Below are 23,277 nucleotides of genomic sequence, written 5' to 3'. Positions count from 1 at the left end.
TTAAGTAAAAGTGCCTATATACATTTTTATTTTTATTTTAGTGTGAATTTAATATTACTTCGTCATGTTCAAACGCATAAAAGTATGTTCTTTTATAGGTGATGAAATTATTAATTTTATTAGATCTCCATACAATAGAGAGATTGATTACTAATTTGCAGTATCATAGTTTCAAAATACTCAAAATATGTTAAATGACAATAATCGTCAATTCTCTTGGCAGACACGTAATCCACACGCAGTTCAGCCACATTTGCGTAAATGCTTCGACGCGATCGCGAAACTAGAATTCGGAGTGAAATTACCAGAAAGTGAAATGGAGATAACGGAAGATGGGACTCTGGTTGAGAGAGAGATGTCGTTCGCTACGAGGGACGCTTTGCAGGCGAAACTGGCTAAAACGGCCAAAGCTGAAGATCTGACTACGGATATTATTGCCATGCTCTCACCGGAGGGAGAAAGAATCAATTTGGGCAAGGTATGATTATATCTACAGGTGTCTTTTTATATGTTTGTTTTAAGGCACTGAAAAAAAATTGGTTGTCTGTAAAGTCGGTTTACTGACGATAGTTGAAAGTGACAACGTCCGATTGTGTTTCTTTGTCGCTCGTTCCGCGCTCTCGCTTGCACTTCAAGCCTTACTACATGGAACGCCTCAGAGCGAGGTAACGCCGCATGAGTCATGTTTTTTCGTGCGTGCAGCCGGCTCTATCGAATTATAAGACGTTGTCACGTCAAAAATAAGGGCATAGTAATGGTGCAGAATATGAATATAAGTTATACTATTATAATGCAAAGGGTAGTCTATGATATATTTTACACCACAAAATAATAATTAATTTTATACACAAAAATTTTATGTAGGTACCTGTTTACAGCATTTTAATAAAGCCTGTTCATTCACAATAAACGTGTTTCCAAACATTTTGCAAGCCGCTCCCTTTGTTATAGCTCGTTTAGAAATGTCAACACATGTAGCGTGACTTTCTGCTTTTTGTTTTATTTTTGTGTTTTATAAATAAGATCTCAATTTTTTTTCGCCATTATTATGTAATCTATTTTTTCAATGTAAATTGATAAAAATCTGATTGGTAACCTTATTCTTTCATTATTCGATAAAAAAAACTAGGAAGTTCTCAATTCGACTGTATTTTCTTTATTTCAGAACTTTCGGGTGGATGAATCAATTTTGATGATTTTTTTTATTTGAAAGCCTTTCGGTTGGTCCCATTTAAATTTTGTTCAGTTCGTTTAGAAGGCGTTCTAGTTTTTTGTTAAAAATATATTCATTAAATTCCTCAATTAGAAAAGTTTTTTTCGTCTATACGACGAGAGTTGTCCAGAAGTTATATCTTTATGAAGTAAAATTTTTTAAGTAATCAGTTTCAACCCGGGCAAAGTGGGGACGAGAGTCTAGTAATCTATATACATACTCATTTTATAACTGAGTGAAAATGACGATTGAAATATAAATTATACTGTGCTCTATTGGGTACCAATATCAATAAAACTCTCTAAATATTGTTTAATTAAGGGTCTCAAAGCGCGCGGTAACGTCGAGGACTGGCTGGGCAAAGTGGAGGAGGCAATGTTCGCTTCAGTGAAGCGCTGCATGAAGTTCGCGTTGAAGGATTACCAAGTTCGCCCGAGAGTCGAATGGGTGGCCTTACATCCTAATCAGGTAATGTGTTTTGCAGCTTTTGCAAATGTTTTTGTCAGGTTTTGTAAGGCATATTTTACATGGATGCAAGTTTGATTGTCTTTCGTTGGTTAAAGTAAATAAAAAAGAGCGTGTGTGCCGAGCATAATACCTGCGTTGTGGTAGTGAAACTTCTTTGGCAAGGTTTAAAGATACCAAAATCACCGCCTTACTCCATGACGTGACGGTATTGTCATGTCGCGATCTGGAATTTTTACTCTCAACGCGCCTAAAGAAGTGTCACTTCAAAAATAATGATTGGTTTAACTCTCTGTATCAACAAAAATCTGTAGAATGTAAAATGACTAAAAAGCATTGAACCACCTGTTGCTATTGTTTTGTATTCCGGGCAACACAGGTACAGCCACGGCGAGTAGCTGGTATTTGATTAATAAATTAGCATTTCAAATATGTATTACTATTACACTGAACCATTTTATCGTCATTTTACTGGACAATATCGTGACAATATAGCGTAACTTCTCCATAATTCAAAGCGCAGTGTTTCGTCAATACACACTTGTTGAATTTGTTTTTACAAGATATTCAGTTCTGAAAAGCTATTACCGAGAATTTTTATTTCTGTGATTCTATATTTCTGCCCTCTCAATATTGATGCAATATAAATCGTAGTAAAGCAATATTCGAAGAATTGGATTAAAATTGCACTTCACATCATTTTCTTGTTTAGATAGCGCGCGCAATAAACGTTATTACAAGTTTTTCTTGGAAGTAAAAAATAGAAAAATGTAAACTTCCGTGCTTCATCTCCAGGCCTGAAGGGCTTGATGAGTCTATGAATAAAATTAATAAACAACTTGTAACAATATTAGCATTTTATGTTCCTGGTTGTGACCTAATTAAAATTTCTGCATATTCGAATTTTCAGGAATAATTGATATCTGGACGAGTACAAACCTTTCTCATTTTTATTTCGGGACATACCTACCTATTTACTTATCTCCTCTTACCCAGAATATTTAAATTAGAGCTAGTAATTTTTGTGTGATTAAAGTTTATAGGTACCAAAATTTTAATTACCCAAAACTAACCTCTAAAGCTCTAATTTCCAAACCGCTTCAGTATGTTATGACAAACATACAAACAAAAAGAATGTTCCAGGTGGTTCTGACTGTATCACAAACGATGTGGGCTCGGGGCGTTCACGAGATCTTTGATCTGGAAGTGCCGCTGCGTATCGATACAGCACTGCTTGATTATGAGAGGTATTTGAAATCGAATGCATTACTTTTTAACCGACTGCAAAAAAAGGAGGCGGTTCTCCATTCAGCAGGTAAATTTTTTTATAGGAAGTAAAATGTGACGGTAATTTGTGATAGGGAATTCGGTTTAATTATTAAATAATAATTAAAGAATAGTTAAAAGAAATACTAGTGAATAGTGTGCTTTATTTCAAAAGTCGATTGTCAAGTAAAGCACACGATTCACTAGTTCCATTTTTATTTGCTTTTAAATTGTATTATTAAAAACTACGATCCGTTTCGCAACGTCATCGTCAGGTGTGATGGAAGACCTTATAAAAAATGGGTACAGGTAAATTAGCTTGGAGAAATTTTTGCATATGTAGTGGTGTGTATATTACTCAGATCTTAGAGCGCGTTTCCACTATATCGTTCTGGCCTATACAAAAATGTTTCGATATCCTAACATTACTATTTAATTTTATACTTATTCCTAGCAACACTTTTGTTTTCAATAAAAACAAGTTTTTATTTGAAAGAAAATGGTTTTGACTTTATAAAAAAAAATATATCATTCAATTTCACGTCCTTGAGCAAACGACAAGGCGACTACCGTGAAACAATAAAATATCGTGTCCATAATAATTTGTTTCATAATTAATATTTGACCATAATAATTACGAAACAAAACAAATAAATAAATCGTCACTTGATAGTGGAAAGTGGAAACACGCACAAAACCAGAATAAACCAGTTTACGCTGTCCGCAGGTGCCACGTGCAGTCGTTTGGTACCGTGAACATAAAGCACACATTTCATTCAAAAATTATAATTATTACGTATAGACCGGGAGATATTGACACAAAATTTCGAGTCATTTGTAACAGGATGGCGGTTCTACAGGGGTCTTAGTACGCAATGACAAAAAGAAATAGTTTGGAAAATCCAAAAGTGCACGCCTCATAATTTTTTTTTAATAATTATTTATTAATTATTATTTTTGTTTATTTAATAACAATTAAACCACTTCGAATCAGACCCTGAAAAATGAAAGGGTTCTATTCCTGAGCATACTCAAGCGTAAGAGAAAAAAAAAGACTCGATTAGTAAAGTATTTCGGTCGCTATCGTGTTAACAAGAAAATCCTCCGCACATACAGACACACGGACGTCCAAGACAGAACTTTTTTAAACTGTTTTTTAACTAGTTTAAATAACAAAAATGACATCAAAAATATCATGAATGTTAAAAATAGTGTTTTTTCTTAATATGTGTGTGTATGTATTATCTTACAAGTGCAATGTATGATACATAAAGACATTTTAAGTTTGAAAAATCAGATGTTTTGCGCGAAGTGACAGTAGTACCCACCTCAACGCTTCGCTTATGAGGCGTGCAAAACGATGGTGTGAACACTGGTACCGGCGGCTTAGTCGCGTAGGCGTTAGTCGAACTCGTCGGAAAAATAGCGAAAGTCAAACGATTTGTAACACAAAAATTTTAGAATTTACCGATAGCCCATAAAAAAGAAGTAGGCGGTAGTGTCATGCCATACTTTTCCGGTGTGACTTACAGCCCGCCATACCGACGCGAATGTGTTGATTAAAAAAAAAACAATTCAACCATTTGTACCAGGCTAACTTTTGCACAGGTAACCATCGTCGTGCAGCTATTTACGAAAATCGCCATGCCATACTTTTCGGACGATTCCAAATGGTCGCCATACCGCCGAAAATCTGCAAAATTTTTTTTTTTCGCCAAACTTTTTGTACCAGTATTGCATTTGGATTTTTGGAGAGTATTTGATAAAATGTGACCATTATTATATTTACCATACTTCTAGTAGGGGGAAAAAGTGCTGCCATACTTAAAAAATTAATTTAGTATTAATTTATATAAGTGAAGATTTCCACCACCTAGATCTTTGAAATTTTGTATTTATATTCGTTGAACCTCAAACTTACAGGAAAAATTAGTGCCATACTGTTACTAATCGTTCAAAATACGAATAAAATCTTACAATAAAAAAAAATCTTATACACATTCGCCACCTCCCACAGGTATGGCATTATCACACTTCTATTTATAATCATTCAGGAGTTGTTGAAAAAAAAATTTAGGGTGGTACAAATGGTTCGGCGAAAAAAAAAATTTGCAGATTTTCGGCGGTATGGCGACCATTTGGAATCGTCCGAAAAGTATGGCATGGCGATTTTCGTAAATGGCTGCACGACGATGGTTACCTGTGCAAAAGTTAGCCTGGTACAAATGGTTGAATTGTTTTTTTTTAAATCAACACATTCGCGTCGGTATGGCGGGCTGTAAGTCACACCGGAAATGTATGGCATGACACTACCGCCTACTTCTTTTTTATGGGCTATCGGTAAATTCTAAAATTTTTGTGTTACAAATTGTTTGACTTCGCTATTTTTCCGACGAGTTCGACTAACGCCTACGCGACTAAGCCGCCGGTACCAGCGTTCACACCATCGTTTTTCTTTTTGTCATTGCGTACTAAGACCCCTGTAGAACCGCCATCCTGTTACAAATGACTCGAAATTTTGTGTCAATATCTCCCGGTCTAGTTAATGTAAAAGTTATACGTATGTTAAATGTGCAAATATTAAAATAAAGTCTCATCTTTTTCAGAGGAGAAACACATATAGTTTAATTTAAAATCCCTTATATATATAAAATAAAAACTAAAAATAAAATGTTGTTTTATTTTATTTGCTGACCATACACTACTACAAACGCAAAAATTTCTCCAAGCTAATTTACCTGTACCAATATAGTAACACAATATTACTATTACATTTTTTATCAATCTATACTTAATTATAATTTATAGTTATATATTATGGAGATTATAAAAATATTATGAAGCTGAAGAGTTTGTTTGTCTGAACGAGCTAATCTCAGGAACTACTTCTCCGATTTGAATGATTATTTCGGTATTAGATAGCCCATTCATCGAGAAAGTCTATAAGCTATATATCATCACGCTAAGACCAGAAGAAGCGGAGCCATGCGGGTGAAACCGCGGAGCGCAGCAAGTGATGTACAAAATTCAAATACATTGAGATAAAGCTAAGTAGAGTAAAATACTCCTGTTCATTCCTTATTGTGTTAAATTTCATTCTCCGCTAATTAGGACAAGATAGAATTATTTATTCTGTAATATTCATTGTTCATAACAAGTTGTTTACTTTACCTTGACCTAGCCGAAGCGTATCTGTTACAGCTGTTAGCGCCTCCACGGAATAACACGGGAAAGTGTATTACTTGTATACGTAGTATATTATTATTAGTCTGTGGTATTACATAGTATTTAATATCCACTACTATAAATGCTACAATACTTTAAGGTTTAAGTACTATGTGGAAGTGTTTGTAAGAAATTATGATATGTAAAATGTTTATTATTGGGTAACATTTTTATAGTCTCTTCTCTGATAAGTGCAGTAGGTTTTTAATTCATTTACGAAATTAATGATTACTAGCGATCCGCCCCGGCTTCGCCCGTGGTACATGTTTACGTTTTCTCTACATAAGAACCATCCTCGTACTTCAAGGAATATAATAAAAAAAGAATTATCGAAATCGGTTCAGCCGTTCTCGAGTTATGCGCTTACCAACACATTTTGCGATTCATTTTTATATATAAGATTAGCGATCGTGTAAGCATTCGTTGTACTTTATTGAATACGTTACGAAATCTAGCCACAACACACATACAATCTTTGTTATAAACAATATTTCCAATAACAAGAAGGTAACTTTCTATGCTTTGTTGATTTTTTCTTTTGTCTTCTAAAACTGTTCTATTCAAGGAAATGCATAGCGGACCTCAACGACCTAGCGGCGCTAACTCGACAAGATCTCAGCTCGCTGTTTCGCAAAGTCCTCTGTGCTCTAATAACAGTCGACGTGCATGCGAGGGACACCATCACGCACATGGTGGAGAAGCATGTGCAGAGATCGTAAGTAATGATACGATCCTATTAAGAATGTGTTCCAAATGAGAATAGGAACGTCAATGACTTTTGTGTCAAATGTCTTTTGGAAAATAAAAGAAATCAATGTTGCTTATTGGGTACTAATATATTTTATTGTATTGTGTCTAACTCTTACATTGGATGTTATTGATTAACTTAAATTACTAATAAGAATTCACAGTTAAGACATTCTAAAATCTGAAATAATATTGCTCTAAGAGTAGCTCGAGTGGACTTTCAGCGAAGACCTAAAAGTGATCTAGTTCGAAAATGTGCTTTTTAAAGCTTAAGTTGTAGACTGCCACATTTCTAGGAATTTATTAAAATAACATTTTTCATAAAAGTAAAAACTAAATATACTGAAAATTAAATTAACTTTTCCTCCATCAAACCTAGTTTAAAATAATAACGGTATTGTTGGAAATGTCCTTTTATGCAGCCCCTTAACAGTACTAATAAGCTTCAAAGGAATTTTATAGAAAATAAGCTTTTTCATGGTAAAAATCTAGCTTCTTTGCCTCATGAAAAGGTACAAGTTATTATTTTATCGATCGGCTTTGCTTGGCTTGTATCAATGAAGAGTCAAAGACCGTCGTACGGGGTCACGTTTCTTTAGTATAAAGTGCCAAATTCTTTGTGAGCTTTCAACGTGAGTTGGTTGTTTTTTACTCTAACGATTTTTGCTCCTGCAGTGGAAGATTTTATCATAATTGTCTATTGTAGTTGTAAAAGAATATTGAAGAAAATAAACTAAAAGTTTAAAAGCATTTTATTTCCCAAGCGGCCCGCTTTGAATGACGATCTTATTTCCTATTCAAAGCGCTATCATAATAGTAAAAATAGCTATTCTTTATTATTTAATGTGAAATCAATTGTACAAGCCTACTTTATATAATTACGATCTAACATTATGTATAATTTCACAACTATAACTTATATAAGTTTACATTGCAAATACGCAATTAAACAGACATAACAGTTACTAAACACGTCATAAACAATAATCGTCAGTCGTGTCACTATTGAAATTATGAAAGGCGAACAATACGACTATCGATAGACAATATCTATTATTCCAATTACGCAGGAACGACTTTGAATGGCTGAAAATGATCCGCTATTACTGGGAGGACGACATTGACAACTGCGTGGCGAGAATGTCCAGCGCTATGTATATCTATGGACACGAATATTTGGGTGCTGGAGGTAAATTCTAACTCAAACATTTATTGATTCAATTAGACTTCTTCTAGAAGCAATTTTAAATTGTCATAACATAGGCCTATGTCTTTATCCTCTTAACTATTTCTAGAGCCCAACAATACTCCATTGCTACACAAAGATCCACAAACAAAAACATTTTCAAATTTATAATATTATAGTAAGGACTATTCTCGTAATGAAGTTGAAACTTTGTAGAGGAAAAATAGTAATTAAATTGCTATGTGCGGTATGTTTGAAATTCTCATATATCAGGGCGCAGTAGAAAGGAATTTTATTTTTAACTGTATTGATCTGAGATCTAAAATTAATAAATTATTGAAGTCTTTCGCCGAAAACGTTACAACGAACGTTTCAACGTTTCTTTCACAACGTCTGACCTCTCGGCCACCTGTTTGATTCTACCTCTAGTTCTAATCTAATCTTTCGGTATTCATACCGAAAGATATATTGTACATATTAGCATATTCTGGGTCTTCAGCGAACCTACATACCAAATTTATTTTAATCGGTGCAGTAGTATTTGCGTGAAAGAGCAACAAACATCCATCCATCCTCACAAACTTTCGCATTTATAATATTACTAGATTTCCGCCCGCGGCTTCGCCCGCGTTTTCAAAGGAAAAACCGTTAGTTCCCGTTCCCGTGGGATTTCCGGGATAAAACCTATCCTATGTGTTAATCCAAGTTAACCTCTATATGCGTGCTAAATTTCATTGTAATCGGTTCAGTAGTTTTTACGTGAAAGAGTAACAAACATCCATACAAACTTTCGCCTTTATAATAGTATTAAGATAGTAGGATGATAAACCAGGTGTGCTGGTGATCACGCCGCTCACGGACAGATGCTACCTGTGCCTCATGGGCGCGCTGCAGCTGGACCTGGGCGGCGCTCCGGCCGGACCGGCTGGCACCGGCAAGACGGAGACCACGAAGGACCTGGCCAAGGCGCTCGCGATACAGTGCGTGGTGTTCAATTGCTCTGAAGGTAGGGTGGAGCTACGTGTAATTTATTTATTTATTTATTATACTTTATTGCATTGAATATACATAAATACATATAACAAAGACAATACTACAGAAACAGCAAAGGGCGGCCTTATCGCTGTAATTGTAGTGTGAGGTGTCGCAGAAAATTTAATATACATTTTTAGAGTGGTTAAATATGTACTTATCTAATAAAATAATGCTTTGATATTAAAGATAATTTTTAATATCGTAGAATTATTATATTTCCGTAACAACCAGATAAAAAATTCTTTCTGATCCCTAATCATTAATATATTAGCTAGTTTAATAGCTATTTTAAAAATGTTCCTATCGAAACCCATCGGTTAGTTTTTAGCAATAAAGCTCTTCATTAATTCAAGGAAAAGTTATTAAAAAAAAAACCATAATATTTCCAAGGTCTGGACTACAAAATGATGGGCAGATTCTTCTCGGGTCTGGCCACGTCGGGGGCTTGGTGCTGCTTCGATGAGTTCAACAGAATCGATATCGAAGTACTCTCTGTAATCGCTCAACAGTTGATCACCATACGGAATGCTAAAGTGGCGAAGCAGACTAGGTTTGTTTATAAATAATAATAAAAATAAAATTTTAATAAAATTCAAATCAATTTTTTTATTTTAAAAATAAAAAAATTGGGGCCTCCCTCGCAACCGGAACATCGCGACTGCGCACGAACTGTTCTTAAAATGTATAAAGTCAAGTCTATTAAACAATTATTGTAAAAACTTACTGGAAACTATTTTATATTTTGAATAGAATTCCTTCCTACAACAACAAAACCTGTTAAAAAAAAGAAGAACAAGTAATTAAAAAACTGCTTTTTTTCATTATTTTAAGGAAAATACCTATTTGGGTCCCGGTTTTCAGTTTTTCTTAATAGTATTGATATATTTTTCAGTTTTTACAATAAAGTATTTAAATAAATATTTAATAGATTCATGTTCGAGGGTCGCGAAATAAAACTCGTGCGAACTTGCGCCGCTTTCATCACCATGAACCCAGGGTACGCTGGAAGAACTGAACTGCCTGATAACTTGAAAGCCCTGTTTAGACCTATTTCTATGATGGTGCCTGATTATGGTAAGTATACTATTTGTGTAATAATTTTACTTACGGATACATTATTAAGCTAAACAGACCATAATATTATACATACATATAGAAAAATAATTAATTGTAAGACTCCACAATTACTTAGTACGTGACACTAATTAAAAGAATAAGAATATTTGTAGATAATATTTTACGTTACAAGTTTTAAATCAACGACGTTATAAATTTTAATAGATGTTCCGTTAGTAAAAAAGCTTGCAATCAGAGGAAACGCTTTCAAGCACAGTGTAGTTTAGAAATTGTAAAGATTATACTTATAGTGAACGTTACAGGCGCGGTTTGAATTGAAATAACGTTTTATAAAATAATTCACTCTATAAATATTATAAGTGAAAGTTATTCTTTCTAGTGTCGTTAAATAGCATTGTGTTGTATTTAAGGAAATTGTTAAAAACGTCTCAATAATTAGTAATATTAAAATAATTCACTCTATGAATATTATAAGTGAAAGTTATTGTTCTAGTGTCGTTAAATAGCATTGTGTTGTATTTAAGGAAATTGTTAAAAATGTCTCAATAATTAGTAATATTAAAATGCCGAAGATGATATTTGATACTTGAATTGTTAAGTAATACATTTACAAAGTTGTTATCAGAGACCGGATAAAAATTCACTGATCACACCATTCCGCACCAATTATATTAGTTGTACATAATTTAAAAATTATAATCCTTAAAAACAACGCAGCCGTTAATTTAATTTGTAAAACATTTATTAAAACTCAATTATCATCAATGTGTACGTATTAATTATGCGACATTTTATAGGCGTACTACAAAGCATTAATCGAATCCGATATTAAATACATTTGTAGCACTCAAAGGTCCGGTATGGGTTCATTAAATTCGGAATGCAGAATTCGGGAAAGCAAACCGCAAATATCACCGTCAAAGGGTACCTGGTACTGTCATGTGATTTGCTATGAAAATACATACTTGTAGATATCCATGTTTGCTGTGTGATGCTGGATTGAGCTACAAAGGTTTCCTGGTATCGAAATCGGATGCCATGATGTTTGATCGTTAAACTTTAGCAGAATAAACTCGTTTGCTTTGATATAACTGATCTGTATGCAACATTTGATAAGCCTAGAAATAGCATTCCATATTTGTGAAATGCAACCTGCTCGTATATACTCGTATGTTATGGATGTGGAGATTGCTATGAGCAAAAATATTTTTTTTAAAGTTTGTATGTTTCATGGATGATATTATGAAGTAGTTTTTTTCATACGAGTGTAAAATATTAAAAAAAAAATATTGCATCTACTACTCTTTCCATCCAGATTTTCAGGACGTTCAATAACAAAATGAAAATAGATTTCCTTTGTCAAAAGAAAATAATAAATAAACTTTTGAGTTTAAATTATTTTCTATTTCATCCATATTCAAGTACCTACTTACGCAATATGCGTATTTTTCAGTTAAATAAAATTGTATTGAGGACAAAAACATTATATATTGTTCCAGCACTGATAGCAGAAGTTATTCTTTATTCAGAAGGCTTTGAGTCATCAAAAGGTTTGGCCAAGAAGATGGTCCAAATGTACAAACTGTCAAGTGAACAGTTGTCCAAGCAGGACCACTACGACTTTGGCATGAGAGCCGTTAAAAGTGTACTTGTAAGTTCAAATTTAATTACTTAAATTATTTAAACACAACAACAATATTTTTTTAGATAATTCGGGAATATTGTATTTTTCAATACAAACGAAAACGTAAATCCCCAAAAACTCTTTCAACTTAAGTACGAACTTTTGAAAGTTCACAACTTAGGCTTTTTTTTACTTACAAATTGCTTTCAGAAAGTCCGAGAGAAAATTCTAGGAAGCTCTAAGGCCTCTTTTTGAACAGTATGCTATTTATTATTTGAATTGTCTTAAAGAACATTCTGAGCTTTCACTTTTTATTTGTGAATAAGTTTCCAGACCGTTAATGATTTTATATTTTATTAATTCATAGCGATCCTTTATTAGCGTTTTTCTACATCAGATAAAAACAGATAATCTTATAAGCCTTTTCACAAATTAGCAACATTTACCTTGTTTATCTATTTTCCTGTTCTGTCTTGCTTAATTATTTTTACAATTAGTAGACTTAAAGATACCGGCAATAAATAAGGGTAATTTATAAGAATATTTTAACGTGTTTTATACTGTTTAATATTTAAGATAGTAAGTAGATCAAAATTGTACGTATTTTAAGTAAAGACAAGTACAGACTTGCACCAGTTTAAAATGCTATATGATCGAGTCTCCTGAAGAGTGCGCTTCATCTTAGACCACATCTTAGTTTACCAGCAAGTGTGATCGTAATCGAGTTTGTCCGATAAAACAAGCTCACCGTTTGTAGGTAATGGCGGGAGCATTGAAACGCGCCAGTCCGGATCAGCACGAAGAGATGACGCTCCTCTGCGCGCTGAATGACAGCAACTTGCCCAAGTTCCTTGCAGCAGACGCGGTGCTGTTCGCTGGCATACTCTCTGATTTGTTCCCCGGAGTGTCCCTGCCAGTGAGAGATTATGGCGTCATGGTTGATGTTATAGGTGAGTTGAATGTTCTATGGAAATAGGAAAATTTCGACTACTAGGAAGTTGTATTGAAGAAATCCTGGGGTATTTAGCTGATTATTCAATGCAATTCGTAAATACGCAGACTACCAAAGACACTGTGAAAATTAAAAGAAACTATCATAGAAAAGTCTCTATATTGCGGCATAATAATACTTTTTTGAAAAGATAGTAAATGTATGACTATAATATGTCCCGTACACCACAAGATATGCCATAATTAATTTCGACCCGCAAACATTATTTTTTTATAGAGTACGAAACTATTTAAAATAAGCACCAAAACCAATTTTAATGTGTGGTTGTTTCCGAAAATTTTGAATAATTAATTACTGCACATAATTTAATGCTTTACCGATATTTGTTTGATATAAAATAAATTGAATTAACGTCAATTAATAATTTTCGCTTCGATGAAATACGTCAGCAAAAGCATATAAAATATACAATATGTAAAAGAGAAATTGGTTTTCCTTTGAAACAGCCGGTTACTGGTTTTCGTGGTGTTGATAGTTATGTCAAAGCAGTGATTAAAATTTAAAGTAAATTTATTATTTTAAATTGTTACCATATTCCTGGAAAATTCGTTTGCGTCAGCAAAACATACAATATGTACCGACATGTAAAAGAGAAAATTGTTTTTCCTGTGAAACAACCGGTTTGCAATTTTCATGGTATTGATAGTTAAATCAAGATAGTCATTAAAATTTAAATAAGGGTTACATATTTTAAATTGTAACAACTTTCATGGAAAATTCATTGCAGCGAAACCTAAAGGTTCAAACAAACTTTACGCCTAAGCATAAATATAAACACAGTCTTATAAAAAGTAATTGAGAAGTTTGAAAAACATTATAAAGAAACAAATTATATCTGTTCTTATCTTTTGAAGATTGGCACATTGGTGTCCGGTAAGATAATATCGCAATGTTCAAAAAATATAATTCAAAACAGCGACAATTCTCATCGAGCGCAAGTTACAAGTGGAAGAGTGTCAAATAAAGAAGGTGATACAGTTGCACGAAACGATGATCGTCAGGTGGGGGGTCATGTTGGTCGGGCCGACTGGCGGCGGGAAAACTACTGTGCTACATGTAAGATGTATTATTATTATCATTATCGTCATAATCTAAATCGTAAACATCAACATAGTCATCATCGTCATGATCATCACCAACATCTCATCATCACTAACATGTTCATCATCATTTATCATTGTCAACACAATCATCATCATCATCCCCTAATTATAAATCGTCACCATCCTAAGATCATCATCAACATCATATGTCATCATATCGTCACTATCAGTCATTGAATCGTTGCTATCATCATCATCATCATCCACTTTTGTATCACCATAATAGAAATTCCCCTCACCTACATCACTACCACCAAAATTAGTATTATCATCACCACCAAAAATATCATCATCATCATCATAATCATTGTATTATATTTGTACGTCTGTTACTTAGATAACTGTAAACACCGTCTAGATTTCTAGAATGTTACGAAAGTTGGGAAGAATTATATTATAATAAGTTACCATAAAATATATAAACTTTATCGATACTTTCAACCTATATTATTTAGAGGCCAATAATGGAAACACTGTTATTTAAAAATACGTTTTATATGCATATTTTAAATAATACAGTTCACTGCCTGAATAAAATATCTAGCTCCACTCAGTTAAGCTTTATTGAAAATAAACTTTTATGACGATTCAGATTATCTCAAGCAAATGCATTTGTTTATTATAGGATTGTAATAGTTTACATAGATCTCTATTTGTTCCGGGAAATGCAAAAAAAGCACCTGCGAAGCTTTATCCATACTAGCCTTATACCATACTAGCTGTGCTCTGCGGTTTTACCCGTAGTGCTCCACTCCTTTTGGTCTTTGCGTGGTGATATAATATAGTCTCCTCAATAAATGGGCTATCTAACACCGAAAGAATTTTTCAAATCGAACCAGTAGATTGAAATCAGACCACAGAATACTTAATTCTAGCTAACGCTGTAAAAGACAAGACTCAGACTATAAAATTAATGTTTAATCTAATTTACAGTTACGGGCATATTTTTCTTATAATAGATCCAATAGATATTAACGGTTACGGTTTATTTATGTCACATTAATACCACAATTCTAATTTCTCAGTCCACATCTTACTGTTTGCAATAAGCTAGTTTTGACAATTGCAATAGTAATAATGCACTCAAGGCAATGTAGCGAAGCCGCAAGTACCTACTCATCCCGGATATAATGCAATTTGGTTCAAATGTCTATTCGATGCATAGCAAATTATTGTATAATCGTCTTTGATACCTACGTATTGCAATTTATAGCAATACTAGCTTGCAGCACGCGGAATTGACCACTTTGTAGAAAACTTATCAAATTGTATACTAAACATTATATATAAACATTATGTATAAACATTATATATAAACATTATGTATAAACATTCGGTTCCACACAGAGGCGGCTCGTGACAAAATTTTATGGGTGTTCACTTGAAATAAAACACTGAAAATACATGGTGTAAATCAGTACAATTTATTAAAAAAAAATATATATATAGATTCCGGGATTCAGGGATTCCGAAGACTCATCATGCCCCCCCCATAAAGCAATTTGAAATGCACCACAAAATACGACACAATCTATTAACCTTCGTAAAATATGTCTGTTTTCATCGACACGGTCATTGAACTCGCGTATTGACTTTCGGTACCTACGCGGAATCTAGTGCTTTACGAATGTCTTGTCGTCCGATAGACGCCAATTGCAGTTCATTCAACAAATGGTACCGAGATTGTGAATGTTTTTTCATCTTGATTGAAAGATGAGCTAAGTCGTCAACGCCCGTTTCAGTCCAAGCACTCTTACCTCCGCCGGCCGTGCCCGCTTTAAATAAAAGACACGGAAAACAAAATAGTTTGTTGCTTTCATCACAACCACACAACCACGGTGTTTTCACATATTGTTCAGATTTAAACACACGCGTATATGTTTTCGTTTTTGTCGTACATTTTTGCGTAAGATCAAGTTCAGGCCGTGGCGGTCCCTTATTAGCTTTACATTCAAGCCGAACTTGTAACGTTTTAACACACTTTTTAATGAACGCCACATTATAATAATTATTGTTCATTTTAACACTCACAAGTAATACTGATAACTACAGGCTATTTCAACACGTATTTTATAATTTTAATTAGAAAATTGCATGAATCGCGCGCGTGCATTGAAGTTGACTCGAGTGTTTGTTTAATGTTTATATCACAGAGCAAGTAATGTTTATATTTTAGAAGTGGAAACTGGCAACGTCGCACCGCGCGCGCAATCGCTGTCCTGCCGGGCGCGGCGGTAAAAACGAACCGGCAACGTTTGCTGGTGCGGCGCTCCGAATTTTGCTACTTTTCCATAGAAAATCTTTTGTTTCACGCGCAGGGCTCTGGCAAAACCCTCTCTTTCACTCCTATTGGATTTCGTATTAGGAAATGTACTAAATCTTTTTTCATTGGAGCGCAATCGTGAGCGCTCCGCTTCGCGCGTTACATAATACAGTAGGTATATTATACAGGTGTATGGGATGATGGAATGATGGATATATTCATTGGTATTAACAGTAGTTTTAAAGATTACGATTGATTTTAAATAGTAATAATTAATGTTAATAATTAAATTAAGGAGTATGATTTTATTATAATTATTTATGGGAGTTCACTGCACCAGCGCTCCTTAGGGCGAGCCGCCTCTGGTTCCACATTCTTTATCCGAACCGCGAGGGACTGGAACATGCTTCCTGAGTCTGTGTTCCCCGACGAGTACAATATGGGAGTCTTCAAGCGTAGAGTGAACAGGTACCTTCTAGGGAAGCGCGTTCCATCTTAGACCACATCTCAGCTTAACATCAGGCGAGATTGTGGTCAAGCGCTTCCCTATTACCAATTAAAAAAAAAAAAAAAATTAAAAAAAAAAAACAAAAAACTTCCTCAAAAAAGCTCTATCTATTAAAAAAATACATTAAAAAAACCGATGCGTACTTTTAAAGATCTAAGATGACATGTAGTGATAAAGCTTTATACATATACAGTTTAATATACGTATATAGGTATTGAAAATTTAACCCTTTTTTCTTCTTTTCTATCTTGAAAAGCCTCTCCAATCAATATCCTTCATCTTTAAGTTTTTAAATAGTAAAAACTTCTACAAATAAAAAAAAGACGGGTTGCACTCCGGCAGTGCCGGCAGAAGTGAAAACTTGATTATTAACGTTGAACATGTTTGATATTACGTCTTATGCTTTTTCGATCAGGTCACGTGTCCTGACGCGAGTTTTATACCCATTACAGAAAAAGTGCTTAACGCCGCTAAAGAAGTTTTCACTTCAAAAATTAAGAATATTGTGCAGAAAATTGCAACTCCTAGCTTTTGCCAGTTCGCGCAAAGATAGTACGACGTCATCAGCTAACCAACTTTAAATTGGATTTAGTGAAATGATAAAAATTGCAAAACCATTACTATAAATATAATATTTGTTACTACAAATAAGACATTTTTATCATTTCCAAATAACCTTATCAATTAAAACATTATAAAGAATATAAAGAAAATATAATACAGGTCCTATTTTTAGTCAGTAAAGTAATTAAGACGTAGAAACTTCAAAGCGTATTGTGTCGCTTGGATGAAACTGCATCACAAAGTAAAATATATTATAAACGTCTTCCTCAGCAGAAGTTCTCATTTCCTCAACTTTCTCGCAAGTTCTTAAGTCTGTCCTCACCTAGTCCTTGTTTAGTTCATAATAGTTCACATAATGACAGCGGCAAGCCGTTTATTTTCAACCGACATTAAAAAAGGTTTCTCAGTTCAATTTTTTTTGTTACCACAGAACTTAGTTTTGACTGGATGAGCTGATTTTGACGATTCTTTGTTTATTTGAAAGTTGTTGCCTCCAGATCGGTCCAAATTCGATTTATTTTCGGCAATTGAAAGGTTTAGTTTTTGAAGTGAAACTTATATTGGCGCGTTGAGAGTATATACATATATTTTCTTAAGAAAATATTATGTAGTCAAATGAATAAAGCTTCATAATTGCTTACTGATGTTGTTATGTAACTCTTTTTCTATTTTGCCTCGCTATCAAAATGTCTACACGTGCGTTTTTCATTGGTCAGTAATGAAATTATGTGTATGGTGAGGTATTGCGTAGGTGCACTCTGTAACATCCTGCGATTTTAATGAAGTTATTCCAATATTTAGGATATTGCATATTTTCAGCACATGTATTTTTAGCTTTCTAGGTAACGCTGTTATTTTAATGAAGCGTAGGCTGTTATGGAATATACCTGAAATATTGTAAGTTAGTTTTATAGGTTATGTTTAATTTGATCTATTATAATAAAAAAATATTGACTAGGTAGAAAATCTGTTAAAAGAAGAAACTGTAATCAAACCCATGGTCCGTCAAATACTAAGAAAAAACAGACTGTCTCTTATGCGTAGCTCCGGGCGTGCCTTCCTATTTCATCAAATTTAGTATTTGGTAGTAAAATTCATTTCGTATAGATAATACATTTTCAAACCGTATTATGCCAATTAGCAAATGACGTAATATTAATGAACAGCAGATTATATTTTACCTATTGCACTAATGAATTTGGAACTTTAGGTACTAGGAATTATATTCAACTGAAATATTTTGCATGGAAGTGGAGATCAAAGCAGAAGTGAAGAATTAAGTCCTTATTTAGAAGCCTTTCTTAAGACCTCTTATAAAACTCCTTAGACATCCTAGACTTTTAAACCGAAAGTCTCAAATATTTTCAACAGACCAACTGACTTCAAAAAAAAAGGAGGAGGTCGATTCGATTGTATCCAATTTTGAGTTTTTTACTTCAGAACTTTCAATGAAGTGAGCAGATTTGGATATTAATTTTTTTAAGCTGGTGCCTCACATGTGGTCCATTTAAATTTAGTTTAGTTCTGAAAATTTCAAGGCGGTATAGGTTACAAATGTATTTATAGTGCATATAGTTTAAAAAATATATGCACTATAAATACATTTGTATATTTTATATGTATTCATTGTATTACATACAGGTGTTAGGTGATACCTACACTCGTTTATGTGAAAATGGCGTAGAAGGTCCAACATACCAGATAGTGCACAAGTATATAATGAACCCCAAGAGCCTCAGTATTGGTGAACTGTACGGGGAAGTGAATCTGCAGACCCTGGAATGGCATGACGGCATCCTACCACTGTCCCTACGTACAGCTGTACAGGTAATATTTAAAAGTAATTTTTTTTTCCACGTAAGTATATGAAAACTGTAGGTAAATGAATGGAAATATTTTGATAGAGTATTTCAGTTTATTTCAATTAAAATTTTAATTTAAATTCCAATAAATGATTTATGTATTTATAGTTAAAATGCACGCTTTGGTTGTATTAATGTACACGGAATTTAAATATTGCTACGTTTAAAATAAACTTAGCTGGAGCTTTCGATATTTATTTATTTTAAAACACGATCAAGTTACATTTTTTGCATGTATAAAATACTAGATTTCCACCCGCGGCTTCGCCCGCGCAGTCAAAGAAACACCCGCATAGTTCCAGTTCCCGTGGGATTTCCGGGATAAAACCTATCCTATGTCCCGGGGTAAAAAGTAGCCTATGTCCTTTCTCGGGTATCAAAATATCTCTATACCAAATTTCATGCAAATTGGTTCTGTAGTTAAGGCGTGATTGAGTAACAGACAGACAGACAGAGTTACTTTCGCATTTATAATATTAGTACGGATTAATTTATAAGTTTATTATATCATCTGCAACACAACTCCACTTTTTTCATAATTATATAAAAAGCATATATTATATAATAATTGCATAAAGCCTGACGTAATACGTGGCAGCCATGTGTTGAAATTCATGGAAACCGCGCAACCTGCACCTACGTTCTCAGAATAGCGGGAAATTCTGCCGCCATTTTGTCAACTCCGTGTGGGATGTTTCATGTGAAATAAAATTTTATATTTGATTTATTATGCATAATTTTAAATTATGTAAAAATATTATTTATTAGTTACATAATTTGTAAAAAAATATCTATCATTAATTCATTTTTATACACACATTTAATTTTAATAATGTATCTAATATTATATTCAGTTGTGCATAAAAAAGTTACCATAGAGTAGGTAGAGACAAATACAAAAAGTTGCCTTAACGGCTTATCAGCGATCGACCAAAAAGAACTTAGAAATAACATAAACATTAACTAAACTTTATCTTTGCAAAACGATCGTAGGTATTTACTAGATCTAAAACAACATCAAATGTACATTTCCCAACAACCTGAAAAGGTGTCTTGGAACAATTTAACAGTTTTCGTTGCGTACTCTATAGCATATATTGGATTTCCTCCCAGATCACCCTCGCGCCCCACCAATCCCTCCCTCTGAATGCACTTGAAAATTGTATTTGCCTCAATAAGTCGTCCTGCAAATTTCAAGATGATCGAATCATACACTCGACTGAATAACGCACAAACATACAAACTTAGAACGTTAGGACTTATAATCGAGAACTGTATCAATTTGTAAAGTTTGCGATAGATTATTTGAGTGTATCTTGCATTAAAAGGGGATTTTTGATTTGATGTTTTCTCTATATGCTAAAAAGCTTGAATATATTCAATATATATTATTATTCAATATATATATACCTACGTAAACATAATTCATTTTAAACTAATTTTTAGCCTACACCAAAAAGGTTCTGCTTTTTTACATAGGTATGACAGTAATATAAATAGAACCTATTTTCTGTAAAAACAAACATTCATTTAATTACGGTAGTCTATAGACAATACGCATTACAATGTATGACGATAGAAAAACCAACAAAGGCGTCTAGATAATTAGTCTATTATTCCTTATCCGTGCACTAAGTATAGCACTGAATAATATTGAACCACCTGTTATTATAAAATTATAGAACCATTGTAACACGACTAGAGTCATTAAAATAACTGTACTGCATCGCAATATTAATTACATATGATATCTATTCCTCGTACCTACGCTTCAAAATTACGCTAAAAATCGAACTTCTATCATTGAGACTTCTATGCTTTTGACATTTCTAGAAAATTCTACGTTAAAACTACAATGTACGCTACATTTGAAAAGCAATTGCTTTGTTGTTTTTACCTATTTTGAAATTGTTAAGATTACTTTTTTTTAAGCAAATTTGGAAAAAATCTTTATTACCTTAAGTGACTTTTTTATATTTTATGACGAATACGTTTCACAGAATAAAACTTTATTGACCTATTTTAAAACGTGTTTCAATTCTCTACTGTAGGTTGACTTGTAAAACACCAGCAACCTCGCAGGACAGGATAGCTAAGCTGTTTCGTATAATAATTATCAGGGGCGTCTGAAAAACAGCGCGGTTTCAAACCTAAACTCTATTTATTTATTAAATTAGACTTCTTCTAGAAACACGTTTTGGACAGCAAATGCTGAGACCCAGCCTTTTCCTTCTTTGTAAGATCTATAACCGACTGTGTAAACTGATGTTATATAATATGAGAAGCATAATGCATTTAATAATGCATCAAGCCACTGAATCTTTTCAAAATCTATGAACATTATTGTTCACACAGTGTGAAGAGCCAGACCACCAGTGGCTGATTTGCGACGGGCCTGTGGACGCGGTATGGATCGAGAACATGAACACAGTGCTCGACGACAACAAGATGCTCTGCCTGTCCAACTCGGAGCGGATTAAACTGACGCCCTATGTGCATATGGTATTTGAGGTGAGATTGCACGTTTGAATCGGATACACTTGTTAATGATGCTTTGTAGTTTGTGGAATAAACTTGAATTTATTTGATGATTTAATAATTTTAGAACATTGAATTGAGTGAATTGTAAACTTCTTAGAAAATTCTCTAAACCTATTAATATACAGTACACTCTAGTTCTAATAATGGTCCGGGATTAGGAAAATATACCTTCATCTGTTAGATGAAACAATTTTTATATGCTGATTTTAATATTATGAATTTACAAACGAACCTCTGCCGCCACAAATCATGTTCATAAAAAATTTATAAATTTTTCAAATATTCAGTGGTAACATTCTATAACTATAATAATTTATGTGATAATGAGTCCATTAGAGCTTATTATCATTCGAAAATTTTCCAAACGCAAAATGGCGCCTATTATAGTCATTAGTCATAGACACGCTTCTCTAGGCTAAGATTACTATGTGCGGGGGTGGAATGGGTGTTTAATTTTTGTTTTTGGTCTCGTCTTTTAGATACTTAATTATTAACAAGAAATAACTTGATAGTAACTATATTAGAATCATATATCTTTTAATGACTTTTTTTTCTCCTAAAAGATAAGATATATAAAGATATATTATAATTATAAAAAGCTCTTATTTTCTACCATGTTCACTTTTAAAGCTTAAAATTTTATTCGAAGTTGAAGTGATAATTACAATGTTCTCAAGTTCCACGCAAAGTTTCACATAGGAATTTTTCGTCAAAGGAATATTGTAGCAAGAAAATGTTGTAGCGGGGACATCCTCTTGCAGCGCAAAATGTTTTACTTTGCAGTTTGCTATCAAAGTGTACACACTAATGGACTAATAGAATATTTACGGACAATTTTACAACATAGTTCCTAATTCCTTTTGACTTCCTCTAATATTATACTAAAATTATTAACTCGGACAATTAACTTGCAAGTAAAAATTAGAATGTGGTATGCAGTATGGGGGTCTTCAAGCATAGAGTGAACAGGTACCTCCTAGGGAAGCGCGTACCTTAGGCCACATTCAGGCGAGATTGTGAACAAGCGTTTCCCTATTGACAATGAAAAAAAGGGAATGTATGCTGAGCACACGTGTCAGAAGTGAAACTTCTTTGGCAAGATTCAAAAATACCAATCGTCGCCTTACTCCATGACTTGACGGTATTGGCATGACGCGACATTCAAATTAAAAATAAATAAAAGTACTCGAACGAAAGTCGATTGTAAATGCATTTCGTACGTAAACAAACCTCTTACATTAAAACGTCCCCCGTGTCCTTTGTTCTGAGACCTTCGAGACGTGTTTTGACGCTAATGTTTTGCTATTATCGCATTACAAGAATGGCGAGCATTTTTAATTAATAATAAGGAAATTAATTGGAATAAATGTTTATTATGATTATTTTTAGTTCTGAACAGTAAATAAACGTCCAATTAATTTTAAATATTGAGAAAATTTCCCAATAATGAAGTCGGTAGGTATCTAATAAGGAAAAGCACGAAATAAATAGTAATAGATTTATTATAATTAACTCATAACATGTGTATATTGCTGTACCACTCTCTTCAATCGTCTTTCTATAGGTACACAAGCCTGGCCATAATT

The 23,277-nt window shown here is 33.5% G+C and overlaps 1 protein-coding gene across 1 annotated transcript in view; it reads left to right on the top strand.

Annotated features, from left to right (window-relative positions):
• Dhc16F (Dynein heavy chain at 16F) overlaps positions 1 to 23,277 on the top strand; it is a 102,659-nt gene that overhangs the window by 9,809 nt on the left and 69,573 nt on the right. The window contains exons 19-31 of the mRNA XM_090106837.1: positions 224 to 478; positions 1,535 to 1,681; positions 2,822 to 2,925; positions 6,735 to 6,884; positions 7,987 to 8,105; positions 8,935 to 9,108; positions 9,528 to 9,687; positions 10,066 to 10,211; positions 11,714 to 11,865; positions 12,596 to 12,788; positions 13,767 to 13,906; positions 18,930 to 19,115; positions 21,506 to 21,661. Of these exons, the coding sequence (XP_089962963.1) occupies positions 224 to 478; positions 1,535 to 1,681; positions 2,822 to 2,925; positions 6,735 to 6,884; positions 7,987 to 8,105; positions 8,935 to 9,108; positions 9,528 to 9,687; positions 10,066 to 10,211; positions 11,714 to 11,865; positions 12,596 to 12,788; positions 13,767 to 13,906; positions 18,930 to 19,115; positions 21,506 to 21,661 (2,082 nt within the window). The remainder of the gene's footprint in view (positions 1 to 223; positions 479 to 1,534; positions 1,682 to 2,821; positions 2,926 to 6,734; positions 6,885 to 7,986; positions 8,106 to 8,934; positions 9,109 to 9,527; positions 9,688 to 10,065; positions 10,212 to 11,713; positions 11,866 to 12,595; positions 12,789 to 13,766; positions 13,907 to 18,929; positions 19,116 to 21,505; positions 21,662 to 23,277) is intronic.

This window comes from Colias eurytheme, chromosome 1 (assembly GCF_061535395.1).
Source record: "Colias eurytheme isolate Ceu_HAF_F1 chromosome 1, ilColEury1 Martin Lab GWU primary, whole genome shotgun sequence".
Taxonomy (NCBI): Eukaryota; Metazoa; Arthropoda; class Insecta; order Lepidoptera; family Pieridae; genus Colias; species Colias eurytheme.
The sequence above is the reverse complement of the archived record's forward strand: the minus strand, read 5'-3'. Positions and strand labels throughout refer to the sequence as shown.